Source organism: Bos taurus, chromosome 15 (assembly GCF_002263795.3).
Source record: "Bos taurus isolate L1 Dominette 01449 registration number 42190680 breed Hereford chromosome 15, ARS-UCD2.0, whole genome shotgun sequence".
Taxonomy (NCBI): Eukaryota; Metazoa; Chordata; class Mammalia; order Artiodactyla; family Bovidae; genus Bos; species Bos taurus.
The window spans coordinates 79,228,633-79,247,216 of NC_037342.1; the positions used below are offsets into that span (position 1 = coordinate 79,228,633).

At 37.5% G+C, this 18,584-nt stretch overlaps 2 protein-coding genes across 2 annotated transcripts; both read left to right on the top strand.

Annotated features, from left to right (window-relative positions):
• Positions 1–10,196: 10,196 nt before the first annotated feature.
• OR8K5B (olfactory receptor family 8 subfamily K member 5B) lies at positions 10,197–11,141 on the top strand (the record flags this gene model as incomplete). Its single annotated transcript, XM_010812926.4, is given in 1 exon segment — positions 10,197–11,141. A coding segment is annotated over 1 exon segment (945 nt), but the record flags the coding sequence as incomplete, so codon positions are not given.
• A 5,878-nt stretch (positions 11,142–17,019) lies between these two features.
• On the top strand, positions 17,020–17,979 carry OR8K1 (olfactory receptor family 8 subfamily K member 1). The gene has a single exon (XM_002693661.3). It carries the CDS (start codon positions 17,020–17,022, stop codon positions 17,977–17,979), a length of 960 nt encoding a protein of 319 aa, XP_002693707.1.
• Positions 17,980–18,584: the final 605 nt, after the last annotated feature.

Sequence of the window (18,584 nt, forward strand, 5' to 3'; positions counted from 1 at the left end):
TAAGTATACTCCCAAAGACACTTAGATTATATAGAAATCTATAATTAAAATAGAACATTGAATTTAAAATCGATAATTTAAATTAAAAAAATGGGTAATCACCATGGGGAGAAATGAGAGAATGCTCAGATTAGACAAGTAGGAAAATTGGCAGCATGCATTTCCCGAGGGCTTTTATCAATCTCTGTAACAAGAATATTGGATTTTAATAACTCCATTGCTAAAAATAACTGGAAAATTTGAGACAGACATGTAACAAAAGTTTTCAGATATTTGACAACTGGTGGCCCATGACAGAAGGATTGTGATTACTGGCCCCTGACATGGAATGATGGTGGGGCACATGAAGAACATGATAGTCATGTACAGAGGAAGACACTGAGTCAGGTCAGGAAGGGCTACAGTGCCTGGAATATGCAGGGCTGAGCACTGGAGTGGAGACATCTAAGCAAAATGATTTCACACCAGCATGAAGTTGGCTTGCAATATTTCCAATGATTTCTAAATTGCAGCTATTAAGATTGTATAAAGCCAAGCCAAGAATGGGCTTCCCTCATAGCGCAGTTGGTAAAGAATTGGCCTACAATGCAGGAAACCTGGGTTCAATTCCTGGGTTGGGAAGATCCCCTGAAGAAGGTAACAGCAACCCACTCCAGTATTCTTGCCTGGAGAATCCCATGGGCAGAGGAGCCTGGTAGGCTACAGTCCATTGGAGTCACAAGAGTCGGACACAATTTAGCAGCTAAAGAGAAAGTCAAGAACAGCTACTAGGAAAAGAAGGAACTGCAAGAAATTTGTACCTTGAAAGCTACCAGTTCTCATAGGGTTGGGATACATTCAAATTTGTCAAATCTTATTGAAGAATGTCATTGAACATCTAGGGCTTTCAGTAAAGACAGCTCCACTATACTCCATCTAACAGAACTCAACATTAACCCTCAAAAGGATTAAACAGGTGAGCAAGCAAATAAACTGACTGGCAAAACAAATCCCAACACTTTGAAGATAGAGAAAAATAAAAAACTATGGACTCAACTGAAAAACGTTCTCAATGTCCAGCATCCAAAGAAATATCTGCAAGTTGGAGAGAAAATGTTATCCATTACCATGAGAAATATGTCATCATTTCTAGATCCAGGAATAACAGAGATGAGAGAATAAGTGGTGAAAGGTTTAGTCCCTCAGTCGTGCCCAACTCTTTGCAACCCCATAGGCTGTAGCTCGCCAGGCTCCTCTGTCCATGGAATTTTCCGGGTAGGAATACTGGAATGGGTGGCCATTTCCTTCTTCAGGAGACCTTCCCAACCCAGGGATCACGTGTCTCCTGCATTGCAGGGAGATTCATTACCATCCGAGCCACCAGGGAAGCCCCAGAATAGGTAAACAAGGACTTTAAAAACAGTAGCAAATATTTTAAGAATTCAAAGGCAAATATAAATATGAAAATTAGAACTAAGAGTTATAATAGAAAACCAAATTGAGTCACTAGGATTCAGTAGAGTATCAAGAATGAACATTTTACTCTGTATTTGTTAAAAGCAGATTAGACATTGAAAAAATAACTTAGTGAAAAAGACACAAAAGAATAGAACTCTCTGCATTTAAGTACTAAGAGATAAATAGAAATCACTAAAAAGTTAGACACTTGACAGGCCTAAGAAAAATACATCATATATTGAAAAAAAAGAAGAAGAAACACTGACTTTGTGAAAAATAATGCACACTAAAAGAAAATGAACAAACATTTAACAACACTGGGAAAATAGCAAACAATAATTTTATATGAGACAAAAACACAACCTAGAAATTTAAAGAAATACACATTTTCCTTATGTGCTTCTGGCAATCACCAGGTAAATTTTGATAAGATACCACATCACAGTTAAAAACTTTGAGAAAAAAAGAAATAGCCAATCTTGAAAGTACTCCAGACAGAAAATTAAGCAAATTATGAAAGGCATTAGACATTCATTAATGGAACAAGTGAGGTTCTCATTTTACAAATTCTATTTTGAGAAGGGCTTGATCTTGCAACAAATGAATACCCTGTAAATAGCCCACAGTGTTTCTGAGCTGAACAACAAAAAAGATGGAATTGGGACAAACATAGTCAAAGGGAAAAAATTAGAGAGAGATGAATTCTAGGAAGGAGAAAGCCAGGGAAGGGGAGATTAATATCCTGTGTAAAAACATTGTCCAGTTCACTGATCCTGAACCATGAAAGTGTGGTGCAGACTCCACATGCTAGACAGAGCTAAAAATATGAAGTAATATTAGTATTACAACCCATGAGACAGAGTTTGAGTCAAAGCATGTCAGTTTTCTGCTAAAAGGAAAAAGAACAAATAAAATCAACTCCCTTAAGATAAGGACACCAATATTCAGACATAGCAGGATATTACAGTATCCAAGATACAATAAAAAATTTCTTGACACATAAATGTGCAAGAAAATTAGGACAAGCCTTGAAAGGGCAGCAGAAATTGGTTCTTTCTTCTTTTTCTCCCTTCTCAGTCTTTAGATAGTTCTGCATAGTTTGAGTGGTGGCTTTAACTTTTCAGTCTCCCCTTCCCACTTCATTCCCAAATCTCTTTGATATTTGAGTGGCTTCCCTGGTAGCTCAGTGGTAAAGAATCTCACCTGCAAGGCAGGAGACACAGGAAATTCAGGGGTTTGGGAAGATCCCCTGGAGGAAGGAATGGCAATTCTCTCCAGTATTCTTGCCTGGAGAATCCCATGGACAGAGGAGCCTGGCCACTACAGTCCATGGGATCGCAGAGAGTCCAATAGGGCTGAAGCCACTGAGCACACAGGAGAGGGTGGGAGAGGGTTTCCTGCCCTCCCTAGTGGTAGCACAATTCTTTGTATTACTGCAGGACCCTGGGCCAAATAACTAATAAAACAGTAAAATGTATAGAAGAAATCTGAATAAGTAGTTTTATCTAGCACAGATATAAAAGTTCAAAAAAATATATTGATCAGAAAGAAAAACAACAAAATTAAAATGAACCAAAGGGTAGATGCTTCAGAAGGAAGTGTATGGAAGAATCATATTTTATACAGAAAAGTGTTTATTATTATTAGTCTTCAAGCAAAAAAATCACAATGAAATAATTTTCACTAATTTCTATTTCAAAATTTTAAAACTTCTACATGAAATATTGGCACAGATACTCAGAAAATGGGACTCTCATGGATATTTGTTGGTAATGTAAAAGGCTACAATAAGCTTGGAAGGCTTAAAATTTCTTATAAGCTTAAACATTCATTTATCCTGTGATCCAGTAATTTCACACTTAGATCTAACCGCGAGAAATTAACTCATCCTTCCGCAAACATATTTAAATGGAAATGTTTACACTAAGCTTTTTATAATAACTCAAAACACTAATATTCATCAATGACTAAAGAATGGTGTCACATGCATGTATTGGAATTTAATGTAGCTATAAAAATCACAGCATAGATAAATTTCAAAATCACTATATGAAGTGAAAGATACCATATTAACAGTGTGTATTGCATAACTCTACTTACATGAAACTCAGGAACGGGGAAAATAAGTTTATGGGAAGAAACCAGAGTAGCGGTTGCTGGAGGTGGGAGGATTTTGTTTGAGGTGTTGCCGAGGTCCAGCCCCGGCTGATCCACGGTATTTGAAGGGGAGATGGCGTCGGTGACTATTTACATATTCATCAAAGATATAAAGAGTAATAGAATGAGGATAGCTCAGTAGGAAAATTCAGTGGAGAAAAGAGGCTGAGTAGCTTGGTTTACTCGGAAAATCAATATAACCTGTGACACCAGGTTAGCTCTGACCATGGAGGCTGCAGGCGCCCTCTCGAATAGCAGAAAGTGCCCCACCTTAGACACCTTCTTTAGTGGGTCTTAGAAGCCCAGGCAAATAAATGGTCGCAGAGGACCTCTGCACTCCAGATGGAGACTCAGCTGGAAATTGAGGAGAAAAATAACATGGGGAGACCAAGCTTTGGTGAACGAGGCCCGTAGCTTTATTTTCAACAGGGGTTTTTATACCCTAAGTTACTCATTGAGGATAACAGGGGATGCAAAGTCAGCAGTCTTTGATCCTTATCAAAAACCAGGGTTTCTTTCCTGCAAATTTATTGTATACAAATGGTTTAGGTGATTTACATTATTTTCTGGCCAGAAGGCCTATTAACATTTTATGACTCTTGACAAAGGTTTATCAACCGTAAGACTTATTTTCTCTAAGAGTAATTATTCTAAGGTTTGGCGCCATCTTCCGAAGGTGTTAGATAAAATTGCATTCCTATAGGGCAGAGGCGTAATGGGTTTACAACAAAGGAAGAATTTATTACCTTAAGGGTCTAAAGTTGCTAACACTAAAGCCACTACTTATTTTTTCTACATACCAACTATATTAATTAATACACATTCAAGGATACAATTCAGGGGATGTGGAAACTTGGCAGCAAGCATTGGCTCATCAATGAAATTCTTTACTAGTTTATTCTGACAGTTTCTAACTCTCTGAGAGGCTCTAAGCTATTTGAATATCTTAAGCTTCCCGTGCCTCTCGAGGCTGGGAGACTGTAAACAATCGTATGCATAGCTGTAGGAGTCCGGGTAAACTTGTCAGGCAAGTTAGAGAGCTATCTGAGGGGTTTGGATTTAAACACTCCTAATTGCCCAGGAACTTTATTAATTGGAGCTGTAAGTTAACTCTTTGACAGAGAGAGCGAGATGGTGGTGGGGGACAGCCCCCAGTAAAGTCAGAGGTGAGAGCACAAAGCAATAAAGTAGGCAGACTCTGGTTTTTTTAGGGGTAGATGCTCAAGAATATCCAGGGGGACTCCTGAGGCTCGATCCCGCCTTTGTGTATGCCGAGCCTCCTTCCTCATGACCTTTGTCACGAGTGGAATGCCTCTCGCCGGCTCCCGGCAAGGTGTAAAGGGGAGAGGAACATTTCTACAATGGAAATGGTCTAGATAAAGGATATAAAGCATCAGAAAAATTTCTGTGGGACTGAAAGTGTTCTATGTATTGATTTAGGTATTAGGAACAAATAAAACAGTTTTCAGAACTTATCCATTTGTACAATTTAGATCCATCTTTAACTGTATATCAATTTCCCTCAATTATTGTATGTACAGAAGTCATGGAGGAAGAGGGCACAGGTAAAATGTTATGAGAGGGAATATAATATTTTATATTAGATTTTATTCTTGATGAGGTTGTACTGAACATTATCCAAGCATGGTTGAATCTCAGCTCAGGCAACACTGTGGTTGAGATGATCATCACAGTAAGATACTGCATCTCAGTGATTGTTATGGTTGGTCATATGGAAGGACAAGACAAGAATATATTATCCATTTAAATTTCAAATCGTCTAGTTATCAATTATATGGCTTTGGTCAAATTATCTGGTTCTCCGAAACTTGATGTCCTCTGAATATGGAAATAAAACCTATCTCACATAGATTAAATGATATATTTTTAACCCAGTGTTCACTACGTATTTTTACTTGAGTAACACATTTAAAGAAAAAAAAAAGTATGTGATGATAACGCCATTTAAAATTTATCATGGGTTTTGTAATTGTTCCAGTTTTACTGGAATAAAGCTGATTGAAGAATTTTTCATTGCTACTTCAATCATTGACTCTGTGTGAGAGGATACGTATTTTTACAGAGCTCTCCGTGAACTGCACAGATCATTTATGCTGTTTGGTTTCTTTCCTTGAATTATCCCTTACACTTTTTTTTTTTTCTTTCAATTGGGAATATGCAGAACATTCTGAATAATTAGCAGTCACCACAGGCAGTTTTTAATAAATGTTCAGATGATTTAGGTGTAATCATCTGAATAAATTATACTACTTCCTCTGGGATCATCACAGAGGAAGAGAAAAGGTATATATTCTCCTTACCCAAACAAAAAATAATTTTGGAGAAGAAAATCCAATTCTTCATTAAAGGTGAGTGGATAGAAGTTGTCGATTTTGATTATCACCTGGGTGTTGGTCATTTCCTAACTTTTCTGGGCTCTGACCATGGACTCTAATGACTCTTAATGGTCACTGAGCACTAATTCTTTACATGACAAAAATATTATTGTCTCCCTTTTTATCTGGAGTAGTATGACATTTTTAAAGTATTAGATCCTATGAATTGACTAGAAGTAATATATCCACTTGATTTCTGAAATGTGAAAGTGCATTTGGATATTTCATGGGATGAAAAAGTTAGAACTATCTGAAAAAATCATCACTGATCTCATCTATTAGAATCTATTAAGATTAAGATTCATCTAGATAAGATATAGGATGCCCAGTTACATCTGAATTTTAGATAAAAGAATTTTTGGTAGATGTCTTTTGTACTATTTGATCATTATTATTTATATAAACATATACAATATAATATTTAAAAGAATGCATTAAATTATGTATTATATATTATAATATATATTTTTAAAATTTGCAATATTTTAAGTGAAAACAATTTTAATATAATGATATAAGTCTTTACGGCACTTTCCTGGTGGCTCATATGCTAAAGAATCTGCCTACAATGCAGGAGGGTTTGATCTCAGAGTTGGGAAGATCCTCTGGAGAAGGAAATGGCTACCCACTCCAGTATTCTTTCCTGGAGAATTCCACAGACAAAGGAGCCTGGCAGCCTATAGTCCTTGGGCTCGCAAAAAGTTGGACACAACTAAGTGACTAATCAAGTCCTTATATATGAACTTTTACATTTTTTAGTTGTCTGCTTTTTTCCCCTACTGGTTGCTTACTACTTAATTTGTGTTTTTTGTTTGCTTGTTTGTTTTCAGGAAAGGCTTTACAAACTGGAAAAAATAGACTGGCAAATAAATAGAATGATTTAAGAGTTACTGAGAAAGCTCTGATCCTCAGATAACTCCTAACTGCTATCATTATGTCTGAAGATTGAAAAGTCAGTCATTCTTTTGCACAATTTTTGCATTTTTTATGCCTTAATTCCCTAAATGGAAGTGCATAAAATGCTTCATCAAAATGACTGGAGATATTCTTTCCTGAAATAGAAGAATGGACAGGATATCAATACCTCTTTAATATTCTAGCAGCTGCTATTTCTATAAATAGTAAAAGTGAGGTTGTTGGATCATATGGGGAAATTTTAATCAACAGGTATAAAATTAAAATTTTGCAAGATGAATAGGATAAAGATATGCTGTACACCATTGTGTACACAGTTAATAATACTGTATTGTACACGTCAAAGTATTTTAATCGGGTAAATTCTCATACTAAAATGAGCAGGCTAAAAGAATCAAGACATCTTCAGAGGGAGGTAGTCACTGACACTGAAAATGGAGATCAACTCATTAAACACTAAAATAATTCTTGGCAAACACTGAAGATTTCAAAGGGTACTGGAATTTTGGATTGTCTTAACTCAGTTATGACCAACCTGGACAGCATATTAAAAATCAGAAATATTACTTTGCCAACAAAGGTCCATCTAGTCAATGCTATCATTTTTCCAGCAGTCATGTATGGATGTGAGAGTTGGACTATAAAGAAAGCTGAGCACCGAAGAATAGATGCTTTTGAAGTGTGGTGTTGGAGAAGACTCTTGAGAGTCCCTTGGACTGCAAGGAGATCCAACCAGTCCATCCTAAAGGAGACTAGTCCTAAGTGTTCATTGGAAGGACTGATGTTGAAGCTGAAACTCCAACACTTTGGCCACCTGATGTGAAAAGCTGACTCATTTGAAAAGACCCTGATGCTGGGAAAGATTGAAGGCAGGAGGAGAAGGGGTTGACAGAGGATGAGATGGTTGGATGGCATCACCGACTCAATGGACATGAGTTTGAGTAAACTCCGGGAGTTGGAATGGATAGGGAGGCCTGGTGAGCTGCAGTCCATGGGATCACAGAGTCGGACAGGACTGAGTGACTGAACTGAACTAAACCCAGTGTGTCTCCCATTCTGCAGGAAAACCTTGAGAGTAGAGTCTGAAACACTGGGTTCTTATTTGTAAAAAGAGAAGGGGCCTTAAAGCAGAATGGGATTCAGTGGGGACTCTGCAGATGACATCATCTAGGAGAAAGGGGTAGAAATGGCTCAGCAATCTCCAGTATTGCATCCCTAGTCTTTGAATCAAACTGGCTGAATCAAACTGGCTAAATCAGTACTAAAACTACAAAGTGCCACTGAGTGGACTCAGACTCCAGCTAACCTTCCGGTTGGCTTTGTAGGGGAGCAATATTTGACCCCACAGCCCCTCAGCCCCCCAGAATGTCTCTTTGGCATGTGGATTATTTCCAGCTGAAAACAATCAAGATCCAGAAGACTCCAGAAGAATTTTTGATCTTCCCTCTGATTGTCTAAAAAATACTAGATAAAGGGCTTGTTGACATCTGCAGAGAAAGTCGGCTAGGTGTAGTCAGGCAAATGCAGGCAAAGCCTAGAGATCCAAGTCCACTCTGTACCACTGTCTCTACCAGACCCAGCAGATACCAATTTATTAAGCATTTGTTTTTCCATCTCCATGCGAATTTCTTCCTGCTCCTTTGAAGTCCCAAACCACTACCCTCAACATCGTCTTTTGTTTCTAGATGAAGACAGTATTTAAGGTATAGACTTTGGCCATTTTGATGAGCTACTCAGTTTCCCTGAGTTCCTTCCTTGTATACATGTCCTACAACTTTTATTTGATTTCTTCCTGCAAATCTGTCTGATGGCAATTTGATTCTCAGACCCACCAACCAGCCAAAAGAACTTAGGAAGGTGGTAGAAGAGAATTCTTTCCTCTCTGATAGCTCTGATGAAATAAAAATGCACATTCTAAGGCAAGTCAGAGAAGTGTGTACATAATTTTTGTTTCCCTTCCTTTGACATCCCCTCTCCCCTCTACTGTGTACTGTGTATCTCTATTATGCTTCAACCAAACTTCCCATCCGCAGAAATGTCTACTGAAAAACAGACACATTCTCCTAGCATCAGCAAGATAAATCCTTATGAAATAACCTTCCTTCTTGTAAAGGGCTCACCATGATGAACCCTGACACACCACTAACTGTACATGTAGATCTGGTTTGTTTACACTGTAAAAAATACATCATTCAATGAACAGCTCTTTGTCTCAGAAAATTACTTGACTGTGCTTTGACCTTTAAAAGATAGAACAATTCCAGAACTTTCTGATAGGCTGTTTCTGGGTTATAATCCTTAGTTTGGTTCAAATAAGATCTTCTACTTAATTCTTAGATCAACTGATAAATTTTTTCATCTACAGATTCCACAAGTTTCACCTGATACGAGTTCCTGCCTTGGCCCATTTGGATTTCTCAGGCAAAAGTTGAGCATTTTATTACTTTTAATAAATCTATCCTATATTTTCTCTGATTGAGATTTTTGAACTCGAATTACTCCTCCAATTGAAAGTCATGCTTACAGAGTTCCAGATTTTGTTGAAGGAGAAACTGAAAGAAAGGGAATCCAGATGGATTAAGCTAAGAGAAGTTCTAATTGTTTTTACTGATTGGTGATTTAGTCGCTAAGTATTTGACTCTTTGTGACACCATGGACTGTAGCCTACCAGGCTCCTCTGTCCATGGGATTTTCCAGACTAGAATGCTGGAGTGGGTTGCCATTTTCTCCTCCAGAGCATCTTCTCCACCCAGGGATCAAACCTGGGTCTTCTGCATTGCAGGCAGATTCTTTGCCAATTGAGCCACCAGGGAAGCCTATGTAAATTTTATGAAATGCAGAAGGCAGCACTTAACTGTGAAACATTTTAAAAATTATGGTGCTATGCTTTGTATTGTACAATATATACTATATTGTGCAATTTGAGAAGTCCAAAAGAATTCTCAGATGAAAGTGGAAGTGTATTAAAGAAAAATGTGATATCCTGTATAGATGAAATAAAGTCTATATTTCTATGTTAATACCTATATGGTAATTTAAATCAACGGATATTTTCCAAACATCACTGACTCTATTTAATCTGTAGTAACAGTGCATGTGATTTCCCAGGATTTCCACTTTTTGAAAAGTAGAAGATTCTGTCCTTTATTTTAGTTTCAAAATAAGATATGGAAATTACTTTTCTATCCCTTGTCATGAAGTAAAATATCTATTCACTCTAAAAATATTATACTTAATTAAATTACATCATGGGAAAACTAACCTATTTCTTTCCAGAAAAGCTAACTGGACTAAATAGACCAGCAGAATTGATCATCACTGACTGAATTCATTATGATGGGGATCACAAAGCAGCCTGAGCTTCATTCTCCCCTTTTCGGAGCCTTCCTCATCATCTACACAATCACAGTGGTGGGAAATCTGGGCATAATCATCTTAACTCAAGTGGATTCCCGGCTGCACACACCTATGTACTTTTTTATCAAACACCTGGCTTTCATTGATCTTGGTAATTCTACTGTTATTTGTCCCAAGATGCTGCTGAATTTTGTTGTGGATCAAAATACCATTTCCTATTATGCATATGCCACACAGTTGGCTTTCTTCCTTATGTTCATTATCAGGGAATTTTTTATCTTGTCAGCCATGGCCTATGACCGCTACATGGCTATCTGCAACCCTCTGCTGTACAATGTTATCATGTCCCAGAGATTTTGTCATATGCTGGTAGGCATTCCATACCTCTACAGTACCTTTCAGGCACTCCTGTTTACTATTAAGATTTTTACATTGACTTTTTGTGGCTCTAATGTCATCAGTCATTTCTACTGTGATGATGTTCCCTTGTTACTTATGCTCTGCTCAAACGCACAAGAAATAGAATTGTTGATCATACTGTTTTCAGCATTTAATTTGATCTCTTCCCTCCTGGTCATCCTAATGTCCTACATACTGATCCTGACAGTAATATTTCAAATGCGTTCTGCAGAGGGCAGGAAAAAAGCTTTCTCCACATGTGGTTCTCACCTGATGGTGGTGGTAGTGTTCTATGGGTCTCTACTATTTATGTATATGCAGCCCAACTCCACTCACTCCTTTGATACAGATAAAATGGCCTCTGTGTTTTATACTTTAGTGATTCCCATGCTTAACCCCTTCATCTACAGCTTAAGGAACAAAGAAGTAAACAGTGCCTTCCAAATGGTCTTAAAGAATAAGTGCAACTGTTGTATCTAACATCCAATAATGAAATAAGAAATAGTATTTCCATCAGCAGATGAATGGATAAGAAAGCTGTGGTACATACACACAGTGGAGTATTACTCAGCAATTAAAAAGAATACATTTGAATCAATTCTAATGAGGTGGATAAACTGGAGCCTATTATACAAAGTGAAGTAAGCCAGAAAGAAAAACACCAATACAGTATACTAAGGCATATATATGGAATTTACAAAGATGGTAATGACAACCCTGTATGCAAGACAGTAAAACAGACACAGATGTATAGAACAGTCTTTTGGACTCTGTGGGAAAGGGAGGGGGGATGATATGGGAGAATGGCATTAAAACATGTACACTATCATATAAGAAATGAATCACCAGTCCAGGTTCGAGGCAGGATACAGGAAGCCTGGGGCTGGTGCACTGGGATGACCCAGAGGGATGGTATGGGGAGGGAGATGGGAGGTGGATTCAGGATGGGGAACGCGTGTACACCTGTGGTGGACGCATGTTGATGTATGGCAAAACCAATACAATATTGTAAAGTAAAAAATAATAATAATAAATAAATAAAAGAAATAGTATTTTAATAAACTATGATTAAGGCATATGTCACTTGATGTTTCTAAAAAATATATATCATTCTTCTTGGCTCCAAAGCAAAAGCTCATTAAAATACACAGAGAAATAGATTGTTTCCTTTGTATTCAGTCCAGTTAAGTTTCATACTTTAAATCTCAACAAAATCTCACTCTCTTCCCCACATTCCTTGCTGTTGATTCAATGTTTCCTTTAATGATTTCACAGAACCCTGAATCTATCCCAAAGGAAGCTTTTATTAAACTCTACCTAGTAAACTCTGTGGCTGTTTCTGTGAAGTTTTTTGCTTGTTTTCTAGGAAGGTGTCCTTTCAGCCATTTTGCATTGTATTTCCTGAACGTAAACGACTGTGTGCAGATCGAGTGAGTCTCTTCCATACAGCAGACATTCGCATCATGATTAAAAAAATCATTCTACTCATCTCAACCTTTGGGAAATTTCATCCATTTTCATTTAAGGTAATTACATTACAAGATTTCCTGGACTGTGAGCTAAACAACCCGAGATCACACAGAACAGGAAGACATCAGTGTTTCAAAAAGCCAGAGAGTGGAATCCTCGTTCCACACCTGAGCATCCAGTAGAGATCTCAGAGGTATAATAAAAGCTACTTTAGACTCACGTAGTTTGAAAACAAGTCTTGAAAGGAGCTAGTTGATCCTTGTTTAAAACATTCTTTTAGAAAGACAACAGGAAATTGCAGCACTTATTATTCTGTATTTCTTCACAGTATTAACATCTAGTCACAAATACTAGATGAATGTGAAAGCAGGAACATGTGACCCCCACCCAGGAGATAATTAAAACAGATTCTGAAATGTCAGTGAAGATATAATTAACAGACAAGGACTTTAAAATGTATTATAAATATGTTCCATATACCAAATCATTTAATAAAAACACTAAACTTAGGAACAAAATATTTATTGAGCGAGCATAACAGCATATTGTGTACTGAAAAAGAAATGATGGCTACACTTAAACACATCGCAATAATGGTACTCAAAGAGAAAAGCTAAAACACTGAATAAACACCACAAAAATAGTTTCAATGATCTGTAGAACAATAGCAACCTAAATACTGTATATTTTAGTGTAGGAAAGTGGAAAGAAGAGATTACATATGATTGAAAAATCAAAGTGAGAAATGTTGGCCAAATTTTTTTCCAAACATTAAAAAAGATAATCCTAAAATATAAAGAGCTAAAATAATTCTAAGCAGGATAAACAGAAAGGAAATTACACCAAAGTATGTCATGTCAAGTTTCTGAAAACTGAAGATAAAAACATTAATAACATAGAAATGAAAGATACAGATGAAGATGAACAGATAAATAAAAGAGCTATCACTGATCTTTTTGCAGAAACAATATGTCATAAAACATTGTTTTTTGTCAACGTACAATTTTATATTCTTCAAAAACATTCTTGGTTAACGAATGCTATGTTATCAAATATTGCATAATCTTTTTCTACAAAGTCACTTTTCATTTACTCATACACTGTGTGCATGTGTAACATATCTAATATGTGCATTAAATTGTGTAACTGAGATGCTGACAAAAGTATATTTATGTTTTCCAATGTTTAGTGATATTGCATAGTTTGTTCAATTAGACCAGGGAATGAAATACTTTTGACTTTTCCTAATGAGACATTTGGAGAATAACTAACAGATATCCAAGGCACTCTCCCTAAGGTAATTATGTTCAATGTTTGGGTTTTTTTTTTTTTAATCTTTGAATCAGATCAAAATTTTAACAAAATGAGTCTCAAAGGGATAGAAAAACACTTAAAGACAATTCTGCAATAGACAAGGAGGATTGAAACAGTAGGAAGTCGATGCAAATTCTCCAGTAAGGTAAGTAGAAAACACTGGTCTGCAAGTTTCTCAGGGCATACAGCTCAAACTCAATCATCACCAAAGATCGTGAAGGCATTATGCTCTGCGAAACTGTTTCTTCCCTTTCAGTATACTTTTCTGATCAACAAGATTAACGTGTGGGACAGACCTTTTGTATGGACTCTGATGCAATGCATTTAGACTATCTTAGCTTTCCAAATGAACTTAAAGCTCTCCCATCTATTTTAACAAGGATCTTTCTCTACCCTTGATTACTGGATGCCTCCCTTTCTCCATTTTTCATTTCCTGTGTACTCAGAAGGACCATGATAGAACAGAAGAATGCCATGTTTGTCAGAATATATTCTGAAGAAAGTTAATTTTATTTGAATCCTAACTCTGCCAGTTATTGTCTGGGCAATCTTGATTAAGCTATTTTATTCTTGACATGTAAATGGATTATGCTCATATAACTGACCCTTGAACAACACGTTTTGGACTATATGGATCCACTTATATGCAGATTTTTTTTTTTTTCCCTCAGCAACACACCACTATGTTTACCAGTGATGGTTGGCCAAATATACAGATAGAGTATCCCCAGTGGATAAGGAAGGTGGACTATGAGACTTTAGTGAGGGGGACCAGCCCCGGCTGATCCAGGGTATTCGAAGGAGAGACGGCGTCGGCGAGGGTCAGGATACGATAGTTTCAATTAGATATTAATTAGAGATATAAAGAGTAATAGAATAAGGATAGCTCAGTAGGAAAATTCAGTGGAGAAAAGAGGCTGAGTAGCTTGGTTTACGCGGGGGACCAATAAAACTTCAAGACAAGAAGCTTGCACCACTTACGTAGGCCGCAGGCGTCCTTCCGTTCTCCCGAAGGAGAGGAGACACTGAGGCCTCCCCGGTCGGATCTTAGAAGCCCAGGCATAATTAGTAAGCATGGTGGGTTCCGCGCTCCAGATGGAGACTCAGCCAGAGTGAGAGAGAGAGCGACATGGGGAGACCAGTATTTCGAGAAACTGATCCCAATTCTTTATTTTCCAGAGTCTGTTTTTATACACTAAGATGTTATACAAAAGTCACGTGGGGACAGCAGTCCTGACTTTTATTAAAGTCAGGTGCTTCACACAAATGTATACAGAGGTCTTAGGGGTGTTACATCATCTTCTGGCCAGGGGGGCCTGCTGACAATTTACGACCCTCTCCTTGTGACAGCGGTCAGTCAATCAGGACACTTATTTCTCCAGGGCTGATTATTCTTAAAACAGACGCCACCCAAGTAAAGTTACACTCCTACAGGGTGAGGGTGTAGTGGGTTTTAGTTAAGGAAAGAATTTACTTAGCCTAAGGTCTAACGTGATTAATATCAAAGGTCAATTCTATATATTCATTAATGTGTGTAAGGGCAGGGGATGTGGAGACTTAGCAACAAACATTGGCTCAACAAATGAAAAACCCTTCACCAACACAATTTCTAATTAGCCCATTATACTTATACTAATAGTTTTCTAACTTTTCTAAGGAACCTGTTTTTAGAAGGTTTAAAGCATCTTGTGCCTCTCAAGGTTGGGAGGCTGTGAGCAATCACATGTGGCCGGACAAGCCTGTCAGGCAGGCTAGAGAACCTTCAGAGGAGTTTGTAGGTTAAAACACTCTTGTCACACCCAAGAGTTTTTATTGACTGGAGCTCTAGGTTAACTCCTTCTCCGAAAGAGGTGGTGGGGGACAGCCCCCCGTAAAGTCAGAGGTGTAGGTAAGAGCACAAAGTAGTAAAGTAGGCAGGCTCTGGTAATGGGGGTAGATGCTCGAGGAGTTCCAGGGGGACTCCTGAGGCTCGATCCCGCCTTTGCGTATGTCGAGCCTCCTTCCTCATGACCTTTGTCATGGGCGGAGTACCTCACTCTGGCCCCCAACACTTTAGCATCTGTAGATTTTGTTATTTTCAGTGGATGCTGGAACCAATTCCCCACAAGTACCCGGGACAACTGTGCTATTTATTTTCTAGAGTTATTGTGTGGGTCATGTGAATTAATACATGCAAAGTTCCTGGCAAATTATAAGTTCCATATCAGTGCTTGGTATTCATTTGCATTCTTCTTTCCAGTGGATCTATTTACATGGATCTCCATAAATAACCAGATTCATAAATAATCAGAATGATCAACCCTTTATTTTTCAGAAGAGGGATGTGTGATTGGAAGACCATTAGAAGTGATTCAGTTGTCAGAAACAATCAATATGGCAAATGAAGATTAAGATATTAATAGCAAAATTTGAAAATTAAGACATTATAGCATTGGATTTTGTATTGGATAAACAAGCTGAGCTTATAATAAATAAGAAACATTGAAATTTATGTTTAATTATCAGATTTTCTACTCACCACATCATTCATCAGTCTACCAACAGAGAATCTTTTTATTATTCCTTGCAACTTTGAACAGATAAGACAGTTGTCAATAATATAAGGTTTATTGCCTGAGTATAGATGTTTGTTTTAAAAATTATCTGAACATTTTTAAAAAGTTCAAATATAATAGACAGATCTTTTGATATATTTAAAAGACCATGTGAAAACAAGTAGGCCATAGAAGCTGTATCAAAGCAATCATTTCAAAATGTCTTGTCCCTTTAAAGCAAAATTTCCCAAAGTTTCAATGAATGTGCTTTGTGTTGGTCTCAGCCTGTTGACAGTGATTCTATCAGTAAGGACTTCCTGTGGGCACTCAAGTGGGCCCTATTATTTGCGGTGAGCTACACAGACATTTCCATGGTCAGAGCCAGTGCTGTGGCCGGAAGAGCACTTGTGATTCTTTTATGATTGCAAGAGGCATCTCAGCAACAAGTATCAGGTAACTTTGAAAAACAAGCCTTGTTACATTCTGGAGGGTACATGGCACACCCAGGGCCACACAGAGAGGTTAAGGAGAGAAAGAGAGAAAGAATGAGAGTAAGAGAGGACAGCATGGTTCTGGCTTTCTTGTGATCAAGGATGGGGTGTCTACGTTAAATTTTTATTGGTTAATTTAAAACATAAGAGCAGGAATTATAAAATTCAGAAGGGGAAAACTAGGGTCAATCAAGCTGGCAGTTACTTATATCATTCAGGGCTTTCTAAAAAGGAAATTTCATAGGACAACCCAGCTATTTATCTAAGTGTTTAGCTAGAAATATATTTATTTGAGATTTATATCTTTGAAGTCTATTGTCTCAGCAATGAAAAGGTTAATATCAGAACTTACATAACAATTTAAAAAGCTGATCATTATGCACTTACATTGCAATGTGAATATAGGTAGGTGTAATCTTGACCTGATGGGAAGATTAATCTGTATTTATAATTTTAGACAAAGAAAATGACTCACATATCATGTATTAAATTCTCCTAGATGATAGCATTGCAAATACAAAGTATTGATTTTATACCCAGGTAACCAGGATGGACCCCATGGAGAAACACAATCATACTGCCATGCACAAGGTGACTGAGTTTGTTCTTACGGGGATCACAGACAGTCCTGAGCTGCAGGCGCCTCTCTTTGGAATCTTCCTGGTCATCTACTTGGTCACAGTGACAGGAAATCTGGGTATGGTTATCCTGACCCATTTGGACTCCAAGCTACATACTCCCATGTACTTTTTCCTTAGACATTTGTCAATTACTGATCTTGGTTACTCCACTGTCATTGGCCCAAAAATGATGGTCAACTTTGTGGTGCACAAAAATACAATTTCCTACAATTGGTGTGCCACCCAACTGGCATTCTTTGAGACTTTCATTATCACTGAACTCTTCATTCTATCAGCAATGGCCTATGACCGCTATGTAGCCATCTGCAAACCTCTTCTCTACGTGGTCATCATGGCACAGAAAGTGTGTTGGGCGCTGGTACTTACTCCCTACCTCTACAGCACCTTTGTGTCACTATTTCTCACCCTTAAGTTATTTAAATTGTCCTTCTGTGGCTCTAATGTCATCAGTTATTTTTACTGTGACTGTGTCCCTCTGATATCGCTGCTCTGTTCTGACACACATGAGTTAGAATTGATTATCTTGATCTTTTCAGGCTGCAATTTGCTGTGTTCCCTCTTGATTGTTCTTGTATCCTACATGTTCATTCTGGTGACCATTCTCAGAATGAACTCAAGCAAGGGGAGGTACAAAGCCTTCTCCACCTGTAGTTCACATCTGACAGCGGTGGTCGTGTTCTACGGGACATTACTGTTTATGTACCTGCAACCCAAGTCCAGCCATACTTTTGCTGTTGATAAAATGGCCTCTGTCTTTTACACTCTGGTGATCCCTATGCTCAATCCATTGATCTATGGCCTAAGGAACAAAGAAGTAAAAGATGCTCTGAGGAGAACTTTAATTAATCGATGCAAAATTCCCAACTAATATTTTAATACAAGTTGCAAATGTAGGTCCAAAATCTTTGTATAATGCTCTATCAGTTCAATGAAAGCATCAAAAATAAAAATGTTTTACCACATTGTTTCATCTTTTTCAGGATAAAATGCTTCCTTTCATATCTCCCGTACTCTTCTCCACTTCACCTGAATAAACATGGTGTCAGATGATTAAGTCTCAAGTGATTTTCAAGATCATATTGGAACCTATTTTATTTAGAAAGAAGGCAAATCATGCCAAATTTTTGGTCAAATTCAGACTTTCAGAGGTTAAAAAAGTATTTATTAGTCAAAATAGAGTACAATGGACCAAAAATTAGTGATATATATGTTAAAGCAGGCATTGTACTAAAGGTAAAGAATATTAAACCATGAATAATGTGTAGACTAGACAAGAGGCAAGAAAGTGAATAAGCTTATGATTATAACTGAACAAGTTATTTCAAGAACATATGCAATACAGAAAATAAAGTATGCCTCTCAGAATTAAACTTTCTGTCAGGTTGAGTTAATATTTTCTATCTCAGGGATACAGTGGGGATTTTGGAAGATATTTAAATTAAGAAACATGAGAAGCCTACTGGCTAACTCTGA